This window comes from Chenopodium album, chromosome 17, assembly GCF_948465745.1.
Source record: "Chenopodium album chromosome 17, dcCheAlbu1.1, whole genome shotgun sequence".
Classification (NCBI taxonomy): Eukaryota; Viridiplantae; Streptophyta; class Magnoliopsida; order Caryophyllales; family Amaranthaceae; genus Chenopodium; species Chenopodium album.
Window position 1 is genome coordinate 23,577,377 of NC_137850.1, and position 24,584 is coordinate 23,601,960.

Genomic DNA, 24,584 nt, shown 5'->3' on the forward strand with positions numbered 1-24,584 from the left:
AGGGCACATTTCCCAACGACCCTATAAATAGGGACACTTCCCTCATTTATGGAAGAGGTTACATTGGCATTAATTAAAAAGCTGTCGTTTTGAAGAAACAGACAACACCTGAGCTTGGAATCCGAGCAGATAACTTAATTTCCGCACGTTTTACTCCGAATACCGTACTAACTTAATCTTTGGAGGCAGACCAATGACCATTCGGTGCTCCGTTTGCTTTGCAGGTACAGGCGTCCTAGCGGAATCCAGTCTAGAGCTGTAACTCTCCCGAGGGACATAAAAAACCCCAAAACAACGATGATGACATTCGTGATTTACTAAGGAATCCCAAAGGTGCATGGCCAAAAAACCTAGAAAAGTTGCAAATGATTGATCATGAAGTTAATATTTACCCAGCTCATCTTCCAAACTTTTATGATATGTGCGGTTTGGTTGATTTCCCTACTGTTTTTAACACCAAACTTGGAACATATGACTATAATGAATTGAACAAAGTTTCTAAGATTGTTCCTACATTCATAGTAGACCCCGTGCCCTTAATTCCCACAAAGTGTCCTGTTTATTGTTTGATATCAAAACCCGTAGATATCAAAATAGGATTCGTGATTGATTTAATGCTTGCATTTCATGTTCATGGTCAAATGACAAGTGTTGATTTCCTTGTTTCTTCTTCTCATTTCATGGGTAGGTATCCTGCTTCATGGTTCTATGGTATGCGTTTTACTGTTAGCAATGATCCAAACGTTCCATCACTACCAATAGGAACTCCCATAATAGTATGGAATGTTAGGGATGTTGCACGCCCTTCATTCAAGAGAAACCTACACATGATCACCAAAAAACACAAACCGGCTGTTGAAATCCTAACTGAGACACGTAGTAGCGAAGCCAATTAGATGACACTATACAATGATTGGATATCTGCAACTATGCATGAGACCGGAATAGAAAGTCTGTGACTTTTTGGTGAAGTGAATGTCTTGTGGGAACGAGGAGTGTGGACTGTGAAACTGGGTGGACTGTTGGTTGGCAAGAAATCGAGATTCTAGGTTTTGGTTCAATTAAGGTAAGTAATCTATAAATAACGTGGTATTATACATTATTATGATATTTGTTACGTTAACTAATATAATACATTTTTTGTTCTATTAATTGTACAGGCGCATGCAGCGGGCACATCAAGAGCGTCGGGATCTTAGACTAACGTCGGAAAAGACATTGTGTGGATTTTCTCTATCTTCTAGCAGCATTATTGGAAGGACGACATCGTTATGTAATATTGTATTGTCATCGGCTTGTAGTACTTTGTAATATTGTTTCTTTCATTGTCATGTGGTAATAACAATATCTCGGCATGTACTAGTTTAAATTAAGTTTTAATTTCAAGTATGGTAGTAAGAACAATATCTCGGCATGTAATTGAAGTATTTTTTTGTTATGTTGTCAAATTGAAAATTATGGATCTATCTTTTGGTTTAAATTGACTTTTGCAAATATTAAGGTAAATTATAATGACAATATAAACTATTATATAAACGCTAATATCATATAAATGACAATAAAAGTATAATAATGCCTTAACGCTAATATCATAATAACAATACCAACATTCATTACTAGTACGAGTATACTAATACGTAGATATAGTGATTCGTAGAGAACTAGACCCCAGGAAAAGGTTTTTCAACCCCATGAGCGTTAAATACAGTTATTCGTAAAGAACTATCACTTGTGTATACGATAAGCATTCGATCTCCATTTTGCAAGTCATTGTCACGTACGAAATCTTCCCACCCAAAATCAATGTATATATCCCAACCACCTTCCTCGTCTTCAGATTCGGATTCCTGATGGACCAATGTGGCGAGCCACGTATCGACAACATTCCCATGATAGACTTCAATTCCAAAAAACCCATCTTCAAGATTGTCCTTAAAATACGAAGGAAGACGCTGAGAAGTACATACAGACATTAAAAACGTAGGAATTACAAAATGTGAAAACATAACTAATTTGAATTGGGAAAGAAACAAACACATACCATTCTTGTACTGTGAAAAGCTTCATTGAATTGCAAAACAATACTTGGTACCATGTTTGCCATATTTTGATTAATAACATGATAATCTAAGAAACAACAACAATGATTTAACTTCCTATACTGTCATTTAAATGATATTTGACGAAGGGTTTTCTTATTTACATTGTGAAATCCCAAAAAAGAAACTGAAGGGTCGTCTAAGGAAACGGGATAAAGAATATCCAAAACTATGGCGATTCGAATACTACATCGGTTCGAATCCAAATAATCATTTTGTTTTTGATATATTGTCATATTCTAATGAAATCTTGTAGTATATAATAGTGTCAATGATGTAGAATGTGAATCATTTTAAGAATGATTAAAGATGATGGGCTATTAAGCCCATCTTTATAGAACAACCTGAAAAACCCCATCTCAAGGGCCTATTATTATTATTATTATTAATTTCTCACATCTAAAGACCTATGTGTTCTAAAACATGAGTGACTTAAATAGATAAACTGACACAAAAGAGTAGTGAATAGGAAGTATACGGTAGTTTAAAATATATAGCATGCAAGTGTAACACAACGACACAATTTCATTTGTTATCATGTTCATAGGGAGTATGTTTAAATTTTCACCAAGCTGATTATGTTTAATATTTGGTTTATAGATGAGATAAAAAGGTGTAATATACTAAATCAAAGAGGTCTGCTAATTATTAAACAAAATTATTAACAAGCAGAAATATATAAAAACATAATTATATAATATTATAAAAAACGTAATTATAATATTAAAAAACTTAATTAAAGCATAATTATATTATTTTTTTTTTTAAAAAAAACACATAATTCTCCAACAATTTTGGAAAAAAAAACTATACTTCTAGGGGCCGTTTGCAGGGGCGATTGCAGGAGGAAGCCTTTCCACGTTCTCGGCAGAAAAAATGCGAACGTGAAGTAACCTGCCTCCAGTATAGTAGACCTTCAAAATCTCCCCGGTCGTGATGGCGTTGTCCGTAACGAACATATCCCATCCTTAATAAAAGAACACAGGCCGGATAGAAGAAACTTCAGCCTCGAGAGGAGTTACATCCCATGCACACCCTGTCTTCCCACGCTTCACTCTGAGTCCATTGGTATATCGAGAAATCAAATGTCTCTAGTCAGCAAGGATCGCCTGTACAATGCCAACCGTTAGTTAAACACATGCAAATAATATAATTTGATTCTTACGAAACATGTAAGTTAGTACAGAAATGAACACGTAAGTTAGTATAGAAATGAACATTGATATAATTTGAATCTCACCAAACGGTTCATCATTTAGTCCTTATATGTTTTAGTAGTGCATAAAATACCTTCATACTCCTCCATTTTTGAGATTGAGAAGAGACGAAAGAGAACGAAAATTAAAAGAAAGAGAATGTTTTGATAAAATGATAATTATCATAATGAAAAGTGTGTATTTATAGGAGGAGCTCATGCAAAGAAATAGTGAATGTAATCTATAATCTATCATTGAAATAGTAAACAGGATAATAACCCCAAAACTTAATAACATGGGGAATGCCAATAACAACGGATGATCATTGAAATTAGAATGGGAACAAGTAATTTCGTCAAACATCGGATTGTCAAGCGTTGACACTTTTCAGTTTCCAAAATGACAGTAAAGATGTTCACTCGAACTATTTAAATGATAAGTCTATTGAAATTAAAATTATTATTATTATTATTATTATTATTATTATTATTATTATTATTATTATTATTATTATTATCATTGTTGTTGTTGTTGTTGTTATAAATCTATGGAAATTATTATTATTATTATTATTATTATTATTATTATTATTGAAAATTAACGTGATTATTATTAGTAGTAGTATGAGTATTATTATTATAAATCTATGGAAATGATTATTATTATTATTATTATTATTATTATTATTGTTATTGTTATTGTTATTGTTATTGTTATTGTTATTGTTATTGTTATTGTTATTGTTATTGTTATTGTTGTTGTTGTTGTTGTTGTTGTTGTTGTTGATGTTGTTGCTGTTGCTGTTGCTGTTGCTGTTGTTGTTGTTGTTGTGTTTAAGGGCCAACTTTATAAAGCCCAGCTTTATTAGTCCATTTGTATGATAAGGCCCAGCTTACTAAACTATACGGCCCACCTATAATTGATTTAGTTAATATTAGAACGATACGTGCAATAATATCCGAACCATTCCATTGTAGTTGGTACGTCTAATATTGTCAGTAGGTTACTTTATTTGTCGCTGCTATATCAAATTATGGAAAATATCAAATTATGGCAAATATCAAATTATGGCATTGTAGTTAGTGTAGTTTCAACTATGTACTTTCACCAAGCTAAGTTTATTTAACAACTTTGTACTTGTATTTTCAAGTACCCCATAAATTAGCACAAAAGGTAGGCAAAAAATTAACACTTTTGGCCAATAATGGGGTTCATCAATAAAACTGTTCAACACCTCACAAAATACTACATCAGCAAACTACCAAATTAAAGTCACACAACCCTTAGACATTGTTGAGTAGCTATATAACATCTTCCCTTGACTGGTTAAACTCTGACAAGAGGTCTTCACACACCACCCATGACCTCTCGAAATCCATATCAAAAAGTTGCACGAACATGGTTGAGGTTGGCTAAAGAAGTTTAAGAATGTTATTAGACATTGAAAGGCAAAAGAAACTAGAACTCACTTCAGCCATCTCTGTCAACAACTTGTCAGAGTTGCGCTTAATTGCAATTAACATATGAATTCAACAGCTGCATATGGGGGGTAACATGTACAATGATTAAGTAAATAGAAATTGTATAAATTAAGTAATTATTGAAAACACGTTAATGCAAAGTACAAGTCTCCTTAGGTTTTCATGTTAAGGGATGACCGTGGCCAATTAGCAATGGTTCCTATGTGCCACTCTTTGTCCATATTCTGACATGCAAGATCCATTGTAGTAACCTAAAATGAACCACTGAATGGTTAACTTACTTGAAGAATAATATATGTAGACACCAAACCACCTGTGTTTCTTTCAATTCCCACCAGGTGATCTACCACTACAAGAAAGACCTTTTATCGTGACGGCAAAAGTCATTGCAATATATCAAAAGTCGTTGCAATATATCAAAAGTCGTTGCAATAAATACTTTTTGCAACGACTTTTGTCGTTGCGGGAACGGGCGTAGCCAAATCTTTGGCAACAATTTTAATCGTTGCAAAAAATCTATTTTTCGCGACAACAAGAGTTGTTGCTAAATATATGTCGTTACAAAACACACTAAATTCGATTATTTAAATCTCATTTTTGGCGACAGAAAATGTTGTTGCAATAAATCTTTTATATGTATAGCAACAACAAAAGTCGTAGCGAAAAATCTATGTTTTGCTACGACTCTCATTGTTGCTATAAATATTATACTCTGTAACAACAATAAAATCTGTTATTAAAACACATCTTTTGCAACGACAACACCGTTGCTATTTAACCCTACATCAACAACAAATTTGTAACTAAAAAGATGTATGTTACACCAACTGAAAAAGTAGCACTACAATACACATTTGTTGATAACAAATTTTAGATAAAAATATAATTTTTGCAACGAATATGTGGTCGAAATAACTACATCAAAATATAAATTAGTCATACCCAAATGGTAATAATTGTAATAAGACTTGTCAAATACATGATATATTTGGGTATTAATACAAAACCTAACTAAGGATTCTTTAATGTCCTTAATATAAATAACGACATTATACTACATATATAATGCCGAATACCTTCTAATATTCTCCTATCTCTGAGTTTAAAAAAATTACATTTGCATGTGCTTAATAAACACAAAAGAGACCTTCAGTCATTGAAAGGAAAGCACAATCCTGGCAAAAAAAAATCCATTCATCAAACCTCCAAAATGAATGACCATGGCACCTAAAAATAAGTTTATACAAAACACAAAAAGTAAGTACTAAACACAAGCAACCGTGAACAATCACAATCTTAGCATGCTAAAACATGATAACTTTTATTTTAGCAATAAAAGTGTAAGAGATATGGACAGAGATATCAAGCACAAAGTAACAACACTATCATGTCTTACGATTAGGAAAGTTCCTAAAATTATAGTAACATAGGCATACAAAGTAGCAATTCATGCTAGGAAAAAGCCCTAACTCCTTGTTTTGGTTTTCATAATTGTAAAAAAAAAAAGGTACTATTTACGTTGTTGTTAAAATTAACTAGAGTCTTCTATTTGTAAGCTGCTGCAATAAGTCCCTTTTAAAAGCCTCCATTTGCTCTTCTTATTGTTTTTTGTACTCCTCTAGTTCTTATTGTTGCTTTTGCTGGCTTTCGTCTAGCTCTTTAATCTGTTTTTCTTGTTCTTGAATTTTTTCTTGTTGTTCCATTACAAGTTTGTTTTGCTCTAGTTGCTGTTTGTTTTTACAATAAGCCCGAATAGCAGAACCTTTTCCACGAAAGTGACCAGACCTTGAACCTAAAACTTGAATCAAAATCTCCTCTTGAGTCATTGAATCCTCTACCTTAGCAACAACATCTTTCAATTTATCCTGAAAGATATACAAAAATTAGAATAGAAAAACATCAGATTACGTTAAATCATAAATAATAAAGAGTTATTACTTTAGTAGGACACACATGTACTTCTTTTGAGCGTATCCCATCTGCCCATCTCGCCTTTCCCATTATAGTGTGTGTGTTCAATAAGCCATATTACATCTGTAGAAGGCTTTACATTTCCATTCTCTTTTGTTTACACATCAAAGATCAATTAGACTAATTTTAAAGATAATAAAAGCAAAAGTATTTACTTTTTTAACCCATACATGAAATCAATCTTACCAGTACATCTACTTCCACAAAAGCCTAATTTCCAGTTGTTCGAATACATCTATTGGTTGACAGTCGATTCTTAGAGTTCCTTTCACTTTACAAGCTACATGAGTAGTTTTCAAAAAAAAAAAAGGTAGTTTATTACTTATAGAATGCTGACTAATTTAATGCTTTTGATTAGGAAAAATTACCTTAAATTCAGGTGATCCAAAATGCTTTACACAAGATTTCCATTGCTCTAAGGGTACATCGGGGGAGGATTCTTCATACGCTGAGCATCATCTTTTCCACATTTGGGACTCTTGTAGTAGTAATGTAGCCGGCATCTCCACAACCTATATAATTGTTGCATGGTATCGACAACGAAACCGTACATCTTCAAAGTTCGACTAGATTCAATTTCAAACTTGTCCTACAATGTAAAAAGAATATAAATAATAAATAGCCAAACATAATTTACAGCATTACGGTATTCCTTTTTTTTTATCTTAACAACAATTATCAAGTTAATGTACATAGTAATAATTACCAAGTTAACAGTAATTATCCTATTTCTGTACAATTTCTGTTAGTAAAAAATTCAAACTATATTTCTTTTTTTTTTTGGAAAAAAAAAAAAAAACCAAACAAACAAACAAACAAACAAACACCTTAACAGCAATTATCAAGTTAATGTACTAGTGTTACCAGCATTTCTTTCCACATACTTTCACTAGCAACTGAAAAAGCTTCCTGCCAATTTCGAACATCCAATGGGGCCTTAGTTTTGACCACACTCATTCACTAGGTGTCTTGCATTTTCTCCAATTGCACGCTCAATTTCATCATGAATGTAAACTGAAAGTTTAGAGCCTTTTCCCTTGATTTTCATGTCAACAACATAACTTTTATATTTCCCCCTGTTTCCTCTTCCCCTTCTCTTACTTGTATCTGTTAGCATATAATAAAGTCTTACAAAGTATTCAAGAATTTCATAAAATCTACACATGTTATTAACTTTAAAATTTACCTTGAGTTGCATCTTCTAAATTTGTCATATTATCAATTTCATTGGCTTGTACCTCTTCATTTATATTTTCCTCCCTTGGCTCAGTGGGTTTAGGAATTGCAGCTGAGTTCACTTACAAAGCGTCTATAACTCTTGAAGTTAGCCTATTGGATCTCTTTCTCTTACCTAGTGCACCTATCACCAAATTATGTTAACATATTTGTATTTATGAATCAAATATGGTTTAATATTGACAATTATTTTAAGAAACTAAAACATTATTAACTTACCTAAAGCTAGAATGAAACCTTAAGATAAATCATTTCCTTCATCATTTTGGATATTCTCTACATCATTATCAGGGGTTTGGACATAACTATCACCCTGAGTTGGAGACTCTATTTCTCTAACTATGTTCATCGTAGTAGATGGTGCTCGTTGTCTCTCTAAATCTGTAAGTATATGAAATAACTAGTCACTATTAACTTAATGTAGCAAAAAAAAATTCAGCATTGTCAATTGAATATTTTAGACGGAAAAAAAAAAGGATATTACTTTTTTTAAAAAAATGTTACAGTATGCGTACAGAGTGTCTTACTTCTCAGAGCCATTTCGATTTCTCTGTCCCTTTGAGATGGACTACCAATTCGACCTTTGTTACGATCGGAGATTTTGTTATTGTTCCTTTATTAAAAAAAAAAAAAAAGTTGTTTATATATAAAAATTAGAGCCATATAATGTTATAACATAATTTTTCTTACCTTTTTCTACCATATAAGCACCATCTTGCATGTGACATTGGGTAAATCGATTAGCTTGATTTAGACTTTGAAGCCTTCCGGGTGCAATAACACGATTACCCGTACTCTTGCCTCCTCTTCCTGGCATCATTTATGTAGTGATGGTATTATCTTCTTATTCCTACACCAATAAAAAAATATAGCAGTACTAGAAGAATAAAAAAAAAACCTGTTAATTGATGCATAATACAAATTATTAAATCAATAATACTTAAATCCCATGCTAGTGTTCATACAAGTACATTTTTTTTTGGCAAAGTAAAAGCATTTTATTAACCAAAGAAGAAGATGATCAATTATAGTCCAAAAGGTCAAAATATCCAAATTAGCATATCACAATTAAAACTTGTACAATTAAACAAACTACACTAAACAACCCAAAAGCATAGCATAATAAAACAAAGAAAACATGGAACAAAAAAAAAATTACTCATGATAACTTAAAACGAAGTTGTCACTTATGTGTCAGAGTCAAACTCCTCTTCTTCTTCACTTGAGATGTCATCAAACTCTTCAATTTCGCCGTCATTTATAAAGTCATAATCTGCCTTGTACTCCTCCATGAATTTTTTTACCATTTCAACAACCTTTGAATCTCGTTCAATCACAAATGTGTTTGTAGATAACACCAAATTAGCAACATTTGAATCAGAAGTAAAAAATTGCTCTTGCATTTCCCCTTGTTGAAATGCATCCACATCAACTTCATGATGAACATCAACATCATCCCCATCTTGTCCATCGACACTTGCACTAAGCATATTATATAAATCCCTTGGAAGTGTCTTAATAACAAACTGCCAGTCTTTCTCTCGCGGGTCATCGACAAAAAAAACTTGTTCAACTTGTGACTCCAACACAAAAACTTCATCAGTCTTTAAGAACCGTATCTTGTTTACACTTATATATCCAAATTCATCTACCTTAAACCCTCTACCTTGGAATCCAACATCATACCAATTACATTAGAAAACAAATACACGATTTCCTTCAGGGTAACGCATTTCGAATATGTCTCCCAAAATACCATAATATTCTTTATCAGAGGTATCATCTCCCCGGACCATAATGCCACAATTCTGAGTTTTCCTATTTTCACAACGATCCTTGCTGTGAAATCGAAAACCATTAAAAATGTAACCAGTGTACCACCTAACAACTCTTGAAGGACCACAAACCAAATTATACAAATCATCATCGACATCTCCCTTTTCATGCATATTTCGTACTTAAAACAAATAAAAAAAAACTCATACTAAGAAAGTCACAAGCATTTAAATACTAAAATAGTCCATAATAAACTTCAAAGAAAATGAATGAAAAGTATGTACTACAAAAAATAACATACATGCTGATAAATCCATTTAGAAAATTCTGCTTTATGCCTTCGTTCTATATTTCTTGTGCACTCCTTTTCCAACTCCAGCTTGTGCTTCCTGTAGAAATAAAATTTAAATTAAAATATAAAATATTGGTGAACTTACAAATAATAATCAAGAGGTTTAAATGAATTTAGACAAGAAAACAAGAACAAGTATAATTTTATTTGAAAGAACTTACTCAACAAACTCAATAAGCTCATCACAATTATGGAGAATTTAAGAATGAATTTGATTACACTCCTCAAAACTGAGATGTACAGGAACACCCTGTCCAATATAACGACCAAGTGGTCTGAATATCTCAAGATATGAATTCATGGTACCTTCAACAACCTCATCCCCATCATCATCATTTCTTGCTATTCGATTGAATTTAGTATCAATGTCACTCATATATCTTGAGCAGAATGTTAAGCACTCATCTGCAAGATAACCTTTGGCAATAGAACCTTCAGGATGTGCTCTATTTCGAACGTATGCTTTTAATGTTTGGATATACCTAATGGTTAAAACAAATTTTAAAGTTAGAAAATTATTACCAAACAAGAAAATTAAACAATAAAATATTATAAAATTGGGCTACCTCTATATAGGATACATCCATCTATATCTGACAGGTCCAGCAATCTTAGCCTCTACCGCCAAATGTATAACTAAATGCACCATCACATCAAAGAAAGCGGGGGGAAATACCATCTCTAACTTGCATAATTTGTAAGGAATCTGCTGCTCAAGGGTTTCTAGCTCACGAATACTTATACTTTTGGAGCATAAGTTCCTAAAATACAAACTTAATTCGACCAGAGGCTCATACACTTGTTTTGGTAAGAAACCTCGAACGGCTTCTGCTCAATAAACACATGATGATCATGGCTTTTCATACATGAAATCCTTTTTCCCCCATCTTTCACACAACGTGAAATGTTGGATAAATATCCATCAGGAGATTTTATGTTCCCAAACATATCACATATGGCAGCTTTGGCATTTTGGCTCAAACAGTAGCTTGCAACAGGCACACGGACTTTATTTCCATCTAATATAGGGTGCAACTCCTCCCTAATCTTCATTTTCACTAAATCCAAGCGGGCCTTCATGGTATCTTTGTTTTTTCCTTTTATGTTCATTAAAGTACCCAATATATTATCAGACGCATTTTTTTCGATGTGCATAACATCTAAGTCATGGCGGAGTTTTAGTTTTCTCCAATATGGTAGTTCAAAGAAAATGCTTTTTTTATACCACCCGTACAAACTATTAGACGAATTCTTTTTTCTCTTTTTAGAAGGTTTTCTATAATCAGCCAGTGTGAAGCAACTACAATGTTGCAACACTTCATCCCCGCTTAAAGGCTTTGGTGCACGCCCCCTTTCTATCGTACCATCAAAGGCTTTACTCCACTTTCTCCACTTGTGACTAAGTGGGAGCCAGCGCCGATGACGTAGATAGACACCTTTATGCATCATTTAGTGCGTTTAGTTTCCTTGTGGCAGCATGGGCAAGCGAAATTACCTTTCGTACACCAGCACACAAATCTCCATAAGCGGGAAAGTCATTAATTGTCCACAAAATAGCAGCACGTAGTCTGAAATTTTCCTTACAGTATGCATCATAAGTTTTAACTCTCTCTTCCCAAAGCTCCTTCAATTCATCAATTAGTAGCCGAAGATACACATCTATATCCCTTCCGGGACTTGTTGGTCCTGGTATAAGCAAAGTTAACATAAAAGAATGGGGTTTCATAAATAACCAAGGAGGTAAATTGTAAGGAATGAGAACCACATGCCATATACTATATGGCGAATTGGCAAAAGGCTGAAAACCATCACAAGCTAGCCCAAACCAAATTTTCATCCTCTTTCCAGTAAATGATGCAGTCATTTTGGCAAGCATCAATCTTTATATAATCAAGACCCAAGTCTTTGATCAACTTTTTTGCCTCACAATAGGAATTTGGAAGAGTAGTACCCCAAGCTTGGCGCTGCAACTTCAATAAATTGTCAAAAGAGCTATCACTCCAATTATTGAGAACCTTCAAGTGAAGCAACTTCACAATATATTAAATTCACTATCATCATCATCATCATCATCAAACTCATTTTCATTTACACTTTGTAAAATTTCCCCATGAAATTCCCAGAAGGTATAGTTCTCATACAGTCCCCACCCTTAAGTAAGTCTAATCTTATATCACATCTCTTTTTAAAAAATATATTTCGACACTTATTACAAGGACATCTAATAGTGAAAGTTTCTTTATCATCTAATCTTACATGGGAATAAGCAAAATTTAAAAAGCCATCAACACCTTTAACATAATCAGGAGACGATCGATTTCTTATTTTCATCCAAGTCTTATTCAAATCCATCTCCTAATACTCGGAAAAAAAAAAACATGTATATTAATAACACAATACAAGGATAAAAATTTATAAATTATAGAATAAAAAAAATAAACCATTTTTATTAATCACAAGACACCCTCATACTAGCCAAACCAACACACAAACAACAAAACATAACATAACACACCAGAGAAACAAACACACACAAAAAAAAAAAAAAAAAAAGAACCAACCCACAACCCATTGGCACAACCTGCCCCTCAAAAACAATGGCCTAACCAGATTAGCAAACACACCACAACAACATACACCCACCTGTAGAAGCAAACTCAACTACAAACCTCACACCCACCTTAGGAGGAAACCTGCCACCAAACAAACTACCCCTCCCAACCCCTACTACAGCAAGAATAGACCAGCCTAGAAACCCACTACCACCCTAATAATAGAAGCAATAAATTTGTTATTTTTTTTAATTTTGTTGGCAGGGAGTTAGTTCGGTTAGATGCAAATTATTGGGGCAGGATGTGCCTGGGTTAGTGTGTGCAGAGCAAACCTGCAACCCCGTGGCAGTGGGTCTCCAGCAACTAATTATTAAATTTCACACTAATAATGAAGGTCTCTAAATAACTTGCTCTAATGTTATTATTCAAATTATAATGCAGGTCCTCTAAAATCGCAATCAAATCGCAAAAACATAACTTCAATGTCATAAGCCAATGCAATATGAATCAATAATGATTAAGAAGATAATAATAAAACTACATATATTATACATTACATCATATATAATACCTCATTCAAATTTAGTTTGGATAACATAATAACATATATGACTATACAAGTACAGTTATAGAGTTAATACAGACATCACTACGCCAATATCATTATCCATATAAGATGTAGACTTTTAGATATGCAATTATGAGTTGAATTAATGAAATATTAGGTAAGAGAATTTGTCACTTTTGAATACCAATCCACTTGCATACTGTAAGTTTCTAAATAATACCCTTGATTTAATTTAAAATGAGAAAATTATTGTATAAAGTGTAGCTTCAAGACAGAGAATCTGTACACAAAAATTATTATCATTTTTTTTTTGGCAAATAATAGGAGGTTTTTAATAATTACCACCAACTAAACTGACAATTCAACCAATAGCCCAACAAAATATGAAAAACGAAAACTACAACGGTAACCCCGAAATTCATATGAACTTAATTTTCAACGACAAGCTAATTTCAATGTAATATCATGCAACACATATTATCAACTATTAATTGAACTCAACTTCCACTTAGAAATAACCTTGACCATCCAATAATTACAAAAATTATAAAATTAACCCTTCAAATTAATACCCAGATTGGTACCCAGATGCTAGTAAAAACTAATAATCCTCTAATAGTAAAATTCTTCAGATCTAACCCTTCACTAAACCATAAAATCGAACCCATCATTTTTTATTAAGCCTAGAAATTAAATTGAACCTGAAAAAATTAAGACCCTACGAATTGAACAAAACAATTAAAAGTTAGAAATCTTACATGCAAAGGCCAAGTAGTGTCGCCGGTGGAGTCATTCACTGTAGCCGCCGCCGAAGAACAATGAAGGAAAGAAAATGAAATTGCGTAAGGTTCTTGAGTGGGAAAGTGGTCTGGGGTTTTTTGTTCTTAGAATAAGAACAAAATGAAATAAAAAAGGATGGGAATTAGCTATATTCTTTTGTTTAATTTGGCTATTTAATTTATTTTTTTTATTTTTGATATATTTTTTGGTAACGACTATTATTGTTGATAAACATATTGATATTTTTTGCCACCACTATAGTTGTTGCAATACTCGAGACTTTATTTTTCGCGACAATTACTGTTGTGGCTATACATTAATTTTTTTTTTTTTTGAGACGAATACTTTCGTTGCAAATCATAGTTTTAAATTTTTACCCCCAAATTTCCATTGCCTGCGCTAATGGTTGGTGGAGGGAAACGAAAATTTTATTTTTTGCAATAAGATTTGCAATGGTATATTTATAGTCGTTGCCAAAATTATATTTTGCAACGACAAACTTTAAGTCATTGCAAAAACTTGTTGCGATAAATGGTTTTTCTTGTACTATACTTCACATTACCTACGCGGAGCCGCATTAGTGGTTAAAATGGAATCAATGATGAGGACCTCACGTCTGTTAATTGAGAATGCAGCGCACCACTAGTGGTGTTCGCGGAGGACTGGCACAAAAACCTGTGAGCCAAAAGGAATTTTCACACACACAACCGACCTTTAACAAGGTACATATAGTTGCAATTAAAGAGTTGTAAATTCATACCACATTGATTCTACTTAAGCCGGTTTCATACATATAGTGCGTGTAACTTTTTACAACCTTACTGACCTCTAGGTTCACCTTTTCTTTGTCCCTTTTCGTATGAGCCTGCAAAACTAACATCTGCAGATAAACAGATAATTATGTCAACTGTTGATTTATGTCACATTAACCAAATCCAAAGTAGGTAATATAGGTGTAAGGTAATAACTGGAAATGCAGGATCGGTCATGTATCACTTGTTGCGACCCGGGAATTGCCTCTCCTACACTTTTTGATACACGTGTCCTACAACCCTGACATACTACAAAAAGAACAATTGTAATTGCAGTAAATTTACATTTCCTAACAGGTCATTAAACTGAAAATAATACCATCCTATGAGCATCGTACCTGATCAAATGGCCACATAAGGTAATTTTTACAAAGTCACCATCACAACTAAAGAACGTCAGTTCATTCCTGCCATCGAATCACATAAATTAGTATATTATATACAATGAAAATGAAAGGCAAAGTTAAAGATTTTCAAGACTACATACTCGTCATTTCTAATCTTTCGAATGTTGTATGACATGTGTTCTTCCAAATAATTACTGTAGACACCTGATTGTGTCTCCCCAAAAACCAAACCCAGTGATGAATATCTTTCACGTCATTGATTATTGAACAAGGTGAAATGTGAAAAATTCTCGTGAATTCTTCTGTTTTCTAAAATGTTTTAATAAAAATAATTCATTTCAGTTTTACAAAATCAGTCATTTCGTATCCTATTTATAAAAAAACATCCAATCCAGTTTAGTATAGTCTATAATCAGGGTCCAATAATTGTTTATTTGGATGGGGTTTGAAAATACTGTTTTGGGGTTTTTTGTCCCTCGGGAGAGTTACAACTCGAAGACTGGTCCTGCCGGCTCTGTACCTGCAAAATCAACGGAGACACCAGTTGGGTGGTGCTCCGCCTCCAACGCTCAAGTTAGTAACTTGAAGTAGAGTAAAAGGTGCGGAAATTAAGGTGGGGATCTGCTTGGATTCCAAGCTCGGTTGTCTCTATCAAAGGGACAGTTTGTAATGAATACCTTAAAAATGTGAACCTCCCCTCCAAAAGAGGGGAATCTCCCTATTTATAGGGTCATTGGGAATTGTGCCCCTGATTAGGGTATCAAACCCTAATCATTGGTGGGCTGCGCCGTTCTACGGCTTTCTCGGGATTTGGGCCTGAAGGCCGACATTTTCCCAAATATCTGGGATGACACGTGTCAAGCGGGGAATGGTCCACTTTGGACTATCCTTGGGCTGACACGTGTCGCCCTCCGATTAGGCCACAAGGCGGGGTAAAAATACCCTAAACATTTGCCCCTCACAGATGTGACGTGGCAATCCGCGTGGCATCTGTGACACATGTCACTCGCTGAACGATGGTAAATTTACCGCCAAAAAATTACTGTTTAACTTCTGGGTAAATTACGGAGTTGCCCCTCCTTTCACCCTCTATATATATGGCCGTTTACCCTCAGAATCTTGCCACACTTCACAAAAATTTCAGAGTAAACTTAGAATCTTGAAAGAGAGAACAGAAGTCATCCGTCTGAGTCAGGCGCATATTTGAAGAAACCCAGACGCACCAACACAGGCGGAACCGTCTACCTTCAGATATCAAATCTAAAGGTACCGTCTCTGACTCTTTCAGCTCTTTTTTCATTTTTCCGTTTGTATATATTCCTTGCAATAAATGGATTCATCACCAACACACACGGCACATCCTAGGATAGGATCCAGCCGTTCACCAGGGACGGCTGAGTCTAGGACTGGTAGTGCCGTCTCAGGGTGTTGGGACCACCCTTATGCTTGGATTCCGACCATCTGCGCGTCTGTGCAGGACTCAATGGCTCGGACTATGCAGACGGCACGAGACCCAAATTATAGGAGCGACGACTCAGGCGCACAAGCGTCTGAGGGGGAGGCGTCTGGCTCTGGACACCAGACGGCTCCAGAAAGGTCCCCTCCGCGTGGCCCCCCAACTCCTCCTGATTCCTTTTTGGAGGAGTGCGATCAAAGCGGGGAAGAGGACAATGACCAAGGCGGGGAAGAGGCCGCCTCAGTTTCCCTTTCTTTATCAGGGGAGGAGACGAGAAGGGTTGTTGACGTCTCTTCCTCTGAAAGCAGTGACGATCTTCCCCCGCTTGAGGATAGTGAAGAAGAAGAGAGGAAGACGTGGAAGGAGAAAGATGATCCCTTCAAAATCCACGTCTCCTCAAAAGACATTGACCTGATGGAGAAAAATCTTCCAAATTTCCTGAAAGCCCACCCAATGGGAGACGGGTGGAGTATAAGGGTGCCTCCCCCAGACGGCACCATTTCTTGGGAGGACACTGAACGCAACGCAAACGGCTACTTCGGCTGTTACGAGGCGGCGTTCAGGGCAGGTCTTCGCTTCCCCCTTCACCAGGCGGTGAAGGCAATTTTGAGAGGCTACGGCCTCGGAGTCTGGCAACTTTCCCCCAATTCTTGGGCAAACATTCTGGGGTACGTTGCCGCCTGTGAATTCCAAGGGGTTCACCCCGGCTGGGAAGCGTTTGCCAAGATGCACTATCTCAGCCGCAACCCAGGCGGGTTCAGAGCGTGGTATACTCTGTCCACACTCCCCCAATACATGATGACCTTGGATAAGGTTTCCAAATTCGACGGCTGGAAACACAGGTTCTACCTATGCACGGCTCCCACCAGACGGGAGAACTACGAGCTCCGTCTGTACAATAAGAAACCTGACCTTATGGGTCGGAAGTGCTGTCTTCCTCGAATTCCGGATGAGGACTTCGACAAAATAATTGAGGCTGATCTCTTCGGCCTCACAGACGCAACCCTGTCAACCGGGGAAGTAATAAAGGTTCCAAAGAACTGGATCCCAAAGAGCGCATGGTTCAGGGACGAGTGCTTCCTAGCCGCCTGCGGGCTAGGGCACATGTTTGATAGAAGTATGCGCCTGAATCATTTCCGTCTGGGGTACTTTTGTGTCGGAAATGAATTTCTTGTTAATGTTCTAACTGTTTTCCGTCTGACCTTGCAGGAGAAGCTTTAAACATGTTGCCCGAAGAGAAGACACCCAGACGGTCCTCTGCCCAGATCCGCCGAGATTTGGCGGAAGCCCAGGCGCGTGAGCTCAGGGCCAAGGTAAACGCCTGACCTGCTTTTTGAGTTAACTTTCAAAGTTTCCTCACGTCGTCTGCTGACATTAAGTTGTATTTTCAGGGAGGCAAGGTGGACAAGACGTTTGAGAGGAATCTCAAACGGGCTAGGGAGGAGACCCCCGTCTCAAACCCAAGCAAGTCCTCTAAAAAGGCCGCCTCCTCTACTACTCCTACTGCCCCGCCTGGGAGGCAAATGAGAATAGGAGGGAGGAATGAGCAGGTGTCAGGCTCTCTTGGCCTAGACTTGGCCCATCCTCTTCCTGCAACCGGGGGGCTTTCAACGGCTGCCAGCGGCTCCCGCCTGGCCGGCTCTGCAGGTAAGAATCCCTTTGAATCCCCGTCTGAGCTGGGATGGCCGCTGCGAGTGAAATCACACTCCCAGCAAACGTCGTCCTCAGACGGTCGGAACCAGATAGGCGCGGCTTTAGTAACCCAATCTGATGCTGATTGTGATGCAGATCAATCGCCTCGCTGGCCAGACGTCCAGAAGCATGCCAGGGCCATGCTGGGTGCTGTAGGCAAACGGGATAAGGATGCTATCCCAGGGATTGAGACGTTCAATCTTGAACGCATCGTCACCCTTCTGGCTGAGGTAGTACACTTAACCAATTTTTTCAATGGCTATTTCTACACTCTTTCCCGTCTGCATCCTTAACCTTTATTTTTTGTAGGCCTTGCTGTGGGTAGACGGTCTCAAGCGCCCTTACACCCGCAAACGGGATGAGGTAAGACGGGCCAAGGAGTCCGCCTCCATTGCCAATGATGTTGCTTTCCATTCAACCATAATTAACGACCTTGAAACTAAAGCAACCGAAATGACGCAGGCGGCCAAAATTCAAGAGCTGGAGGCGGCACTGCAGACGGCCAACCAGAGGGCCGAGGCTGCAGAGGCGGCCCAGAAGCAGGCGGAGGTGGATCTCCCTAAGCTGAAGGAGGACCTCCAGAAGGCCCTAGAGAACCTCCAGGCTCTTCAAGGAGCTTCTTCAGAGAATGCTGATCTGAAGAAGAAGATATCCCAGATGGAGGAGGCGGCGGCTAAAGCTCAGGAGAACTTCCGAGCAACCCTCCAGGCGGAGCAAGACCGTCTGGTTGCTGAGATGGCCGCCGATAATGAGGCCATGATGAAGATCGCCTGGGATGCCTTGAATCCTGGAAAGGATTACGGCGTCTGGGCCCTGGCTCACAAGTATGCTGACGAAGTCGTCTACTTGCGAGAGAGAGGTGAGCCAGAGCCTGAGTCCTTCCTCGCCTGGGCTGAGACGGAACAACCGGAGCCTGAAACTCCAGAAGCTCCAAACGTTGAAATCCTTGAGGAGGGCGAGAGGAACCAGGAAGGGCCGCCTGCAGGGCAGTAGCTTCAGCGGCTGTGCGCCAAGCCTTAGTTTTTCTGCGGCAGTATGCCAAACACTTTGTTTTTCCGGCCTGCGTGCCGAGTATATTTGTATTTTTACCGGCTGAGGAGCCGGGTCTTGCAAACAATATTTGATAACAATTGATCCATCCAGCCGTTTGGTTGGACGGAAATCTTTTATGAATGCACCGACTGAGTCGGTTTTATTACTTTGCGCTTGTGTTTGAGCTTTCAAATTTTTGCATTTCAAATTTATCCGCCTAACTTATCAAAAGTATGCGGCTGCAATTTTCTCCGCCTAACTTATCAAAAGTATGCGGCTGGTCTTGCCCCTGGACGGCTGTGTGGTTGGTTTCAAGTGAAGCTGATTGATTGACTTGGGAACGTCTGATGCTGCAAAGAGCATGATACGTTTGTAAGTCAATCAATCACAGTAGTGATTGCCCCAAACCAAGTACACAGCCGTACATTAACAGGCGTTTCAGCTTCTAGCTAGACGGTGTTGCCCGTCTGAGCAGAATTTAAATAGCCGTTGCACAACTCTTTTGCCCCAAATGAGGATGTGTACAATTTAAAAATAAAAACGCTAAGTAAGAAATGCAGCCGGTCCCCGCCTGATGTCCTTAGACATCCGGGTTCCGGAACTTGCTCTTTCCTTAGACAGTTCAGGTCAGACGGCTATGGATGGCTGATTCAGCCGTCCAATTGTGGCCATCTGCATTGATAGAGCAGGAAGGCAAAAGCCGCCTGGGGCCAGGAGGCAAAAAGGCCGCCTGACCCTTCATGGGGCAGGAAGGCAAATGCCGCCTGCCCTTCATGGAGCAGGAAGACAAAAGCCGCCTGGGGCCAGGAGGCAAAAAAGGCCGCCTGACCCTTCACGAAACAGAAGGCAAGTGCCGCCTGCCCTTCATGGAGCAGGAAGGCAAATGGCCGCCTGACCCTTCATGGAGCAGGAAGGAAAATGCCGCCTGTCCTTCATGGAGCAGGAAAACAAATGGCCGCCTGACCCTTCATGGAGCAGGAAGGCAAATGCCGCCTGTCCTTCATGGAGCAGGAAGGCAAATGCCGCCTGTCCTTCATGGAGCAGGAAAGCAAATGGCCGCCTGACCCTTCATGGAGCAGGAAGGCAAATGGCCGCCTGGGGTGTTTGCAATCCAATTATACATTCAATGTCCTTTTGCCCCATTGGGAGGACTTGTATAATTTTCGAAAGTAATCTAAGTAGGAACTTCAGTCGGTCACCGGCTGATGTCCATTGGACATCCGGTTGTCGAAACTTGATCGTTCCTTAGATTGCTCTGGTCAGACGGCTATGGACGGCTGATTCAGCCGTCCAATTGTGGCCGTCTGCATTGGTACGTAGAGTAAGCAGGTTGGCTTCTCTCTGCGACGATTGCACCCGGAGGGGTGTCGCCGGACGCCTTTGTCCATGTTGGGACAGGCGAATTTATGTCGAAGTAGCCATCCGGCCATTGGCCTCTGGTCTTGGTGTAGACCGGCTGCATAGCCACTAAGCGTTTTTGCGCTTAGCTTACTTATCTGGCCATTGGCCTCTTCGTCAATCAGACGTTAACTTAATTTCCAAGTGTCAAACTCAGAAAAACAAACAAGTGACCCGTCTGGGTTCAGACGGGAAACAAAATATGATAACAGAAAGCAAATTCTCATTAATGTACTTCTTGCTTACAAAATTTACAAAATCTCAGAAGTAGTATTTTTTCAAATTATCTACATTCCAAGTTCTAGGCAGGCGCCTGCCGTCTGGGGTTTCCAGGCGGTAGGTGCCGTCTCTTACTTCTTCATAAATCCGGTAGGGGCCTTCCCAATTAGGAGTTAGCTTTCCAAGCTCATTGGCCCTACCGGTTGCCTCCATTTTCCGTAACACTAGGTCGTCCACTTTCAAGGGACGCCTGTGTACTCTCTTGTTGTAGGCTCTTGTCATTCTCAGACGGTAAATCTCATGACGCAAGGCGGCATTGCCCCTGCGTTCTGGAAGTGAATCCAAAGCCAGGCGCATTGCCTCCCAGTTTGCCTCTTCATCATATAACATGACTCTGAGAGTCTGCTCATAGTGTTCAATGGGCAAGACGGCTTCAGCACCGTAAACCATGAGAAATGGGGTTTCTCCGGTTGATCCCTTTGCTGTTGTCCGGATGGCCCATAGGACATGGATTAATTCCTCAGCCCATAAGCCACCGGCTCTTTCAATTTTCTTCTTTATGCCGTCTGAGATCAGCTTGTTGAAGGCTTCAACTTGGCCGTTTGCTTGGGGACGGCCGACTGATGCGAAACAGGTTGAGATCCCTTGATCTCCCAACCAAGTTTTTAGCTGAGGCGTCTCAAACTGAGGGCCATTATCAAACACCATGGACATAGGTACCCCATACCGGGTGATGACATTCTTCCAGATGAAGGAAATGACGTCTGATGTCTTGATATTCTTTACCGCCTCAGCCTCTACCCACTTGGTGAAGTAATCCACAGCCACCAAGATATAACGCTTACTGCCTGGTGCAGGCGTGTAAGGACCTAAAATGTCCATGCCCCATTTTGCAAACGGAATTGGGCTATGGATGACCGTCAAATCAGTAGCCGGGCGGTGAATAAGTTTGCCAAATTTCTGGCACTTGTCACATTTTCTCACCAATTCCTTGGCGTCTGCCTCTAGAGTAGGCCAAAAGTATTGCCGCCTGGCTCTGACGGCTAGAGATCTGCCGCCTATGTGGGAGGCGCAGAACCCCGAGTGCAAGTCTTCGAGAACTTCCCTCCCCTTCTCTGGGGTTACACACTTCAATAGAGGCTTAAGAAACCCCGCCTTGAAGAGTTCTCCATTTCTCAACTCAAAGCTTGCGGCTCGCTTTTTCAGAACGGCTGCCTCCTGTGGTGAATCAGGGAGCGTGCCATCTGAGAGGTACGCCCGGATGCCATCCATCCAGGTGGAGCTTCGGTCTAGGACTCCAATGGGATCTTCAAAGATGCTTCTTTTTTCAAGTACTTCCCAGAAGACTGACCGAGGCGTATCATGGCAGGCGGAAGATGCAAGCTTCGATAGCGCATCCGCCTGGTTATTGTCAGACCTGGGCACTTGATTCAGCCGGAACTCCTCAAGTGACCCAGCCTCTTCTTTGACCGCCTGAAGATATTTGATCATAGCCGGGTGAGTTGCCTCATATGTTCCCTGATACTGGCTAACGACCAACTGCGAATCTGAGTAGGCGTCAATTTTTGTTGCCCCTGCCGCCTTACACATACGGATTCCGGCTAGCAGGGCTTCGTATTCCGCCTCATTGTTTGAGGCCTGAAAATTGAACCGTAGTGCATACTCATATCTGTCCCCTTCAGGAGACTCATAAATTACGCCTGCACCACAGCCGTTCTTCGTAGAACTCCCGTCTACATACACTTTCCAAACCTGATCAAGATTATCCGGAGCCATTTCCACAATGAAGTCGGCAAACGCCTGACCTTTCACTGCCTTTCTTGGTTCGTAAATGATTTCAAGACTTTGCATTTCAATAGCCCATTTTAGCATTCTTCCGGATGACTCCAAGGTAGACATTGGCCGCTTGAGTGGCTGGTCGGTGTAAATTACCACCAGATGAGCCAGAAAGTAAGGCTTCAATTTTTTGAATGCCATGTACAAAGCAAAGCCAAATTTTTCAACCAGGGGGTACCGGAGTTCAGCATTTTTAAGAACATGGCTAATGAAGTAAACCGGGAGCTGAACGCCGTCTCGCTCAGCAAGGAGAACGGCACTGAGAGCATGGTCTGAGACGGCCAAATACATATACAACGTCTCCCTAGGTAGAGGACTGACCAACCTAGGCAGAGAGTGCAAATGCTCTTTTAGCCTCTGGAATGCCGTCTCAGCATCGTCTCCCCATTCGAACCTGGTCTTCTTCCTGATTGCTTGGAAGAAGTAAAGGCATTTGTCACCTGACCGGCTGAGGAACCTCCCCAAGGCGGCCAGGCAACCAGTCAGCCTCTGGACTTCCTTGACAGAACGGGGTGACTTCATGTCGATTACCGCCTGTATCTTTTCGGGGTTAGCCTCTATCCCCCTTTGATCAATCAGGAATCCGAGAAACTTCCCAAACTCAACACCAAAGACGCATTTCTTGGGGTTTAACATGACCTTATGCCGCCTGAGGGTGGAGAATGTTTCTCGGAGATCAGCAAGGTGGTCCGCCTGTTGCTTGGATTTGACTATCATGTCATCAATGTACGCCTCCACATTCCTCCCAAGTTGATTGATGAAGACCGTATTAATCATTCGTTGGAAGGTGGCAGGCGCATTCTTCAAGCCAAACGGCATCACAGTATAACAGAATAACCCCAAATCAGTGACGAAGGCCGTCTTCTCTTGATCTTTTTTACAGAGGGGTATCTGATGGAAGCCGGAGTAGGCATCCATGAAGCTCATCAAGGCGTGACCGGCTGTAGAGTCGACCAGACTGTCGATCTTTGGAAGCGGGTAACTGTCCTTTGGACACGTCTTGTTGAGGTCTGTGTAATCAACACACATGCGCCAGGTCCCATTCGGTTTCTTAACAAGGACCACATTGGCCACCCAGTCGGGGAAATTGCAGGGCCGAATGAACCTGGCGTCTAGCAGCTTTTTGATTTCGGCAGCTGCCGCCTGACTTCTTTCCTCGCCATGGTTTCTTTTCTTTTGCCGGATGGGCTTCTTTTTGGGATCCACGGCGAGTTTGTGGACAGCGAGATCCGGGCTGACGCCTGGCATCTCTTCCACTTCAAAGGCAAAGATGTCTTTGAATTCTTTCAGCAGAAGGTGCAAGTCTGCACCCAGAGCAGCATTAGCAGCCGTCCCAACCTTCACCGTCCGCTCTGGACGGCTGTCGTCCAGAACGAGATCAATGTGTTCTCCCGCCGGTTGGGGACGGAGCTCGTCTGACCGTTCGCCGGCCAGTGATTGCTATTTTTTCTCTTTTTTCACCTCCACCAGCAGAGGCGCTTTTCTCTTCTTACCAACGGCTGGTGGGGCATCCTTGGCAGCGTCAAGGTCTATTGGTTCCTTCCCTTGGCCGTCTGAGGCCACAGTGTCTTTAACGGCTGAGAGGTAGCACTCCCGAGCCGTCTTCTGATCCCCGTTCAGGGAACCAACAGAGCCATCATCCCGCTCATACTTGACAAGCATGAGAGACGGGATGATCACCGCCTTGGTTTCGTTGAGGGTTGGCCTACCAAGGATAATATTATAGGCGGTCAACTCCTCCACGACCAAGAACCTGACGACAACATGCCGTCCCTGGCCTT

The 24,584-nt window shown here is 39.6% G+C and overlaps 1 protein-coding gene across 11 annotated transcripts; it reads right to left on the reverse strand.

Annotated features, from left to right (window-relative positions):
• Window positions 1–6,138: 6,138 nt before the first annotated feature.
• LOC145589530 (uncharacterized) lies at window positions 6,139–14,111 on the reverse strand. Of its 11 annotated transcripts, none has more exons than XR_014101711.1 (12): window positions 10,678–13,983; window positions 10,418–10,593; window positions 10,061–10,148; window positions 8,674–9,822; window positions 8,511–8,596; window positions 8,203–8,364; window positions 7,934–8,107; window positions 7,632–7,854; window positions 7,116–7,336; window positions 6,934–7,027; window positions 6,715–6,837; window positions 6,139–6,641 (listed from the first exon to the last, which is right to left on the reverse strand). XR_014101711.1 is itself a non-coding variant. In XM_081646135.1 (11 exons), the coding sequence occupies exons 10-11, from the start codon at window positions 6,775–6,777 to the stop codon at window positions 6,402–6,404; spliced, it is 288 nt and encodes a 95-aa protein (XP_081502261.1). In that variant the 5' UTR covers window positions 6,778–6,837; window positions 6,934–7,027; window positions 7,116–7,336; window positions 7,632–7,854; window positions 7,934–8,107; window positions 8,203–8,364; window positions 8,511–8,596; window positions 8,674–10,148; window positions 10,273–10,593; window positions 10,678–13,151; the 3' UTR covers window positions 6,139–6,401. The 11 variants fall into 11 exon arrangements, 2 of the variants coding, with proteins under 2 accessions (XP_081502261.1, XP_081502260.1); XR_014101708.1 differs by having other exon boundaries at window positions 10,273–10,593; XR_014101714.1 differs by having other exon boundaries at window positions 8,674–8,793; window positions 10,273–10,593; window positions 10,678–13,980.
• Between the last annotated feature and the right edge of the window lie 10,473 nt (window positions 14,112–24,584).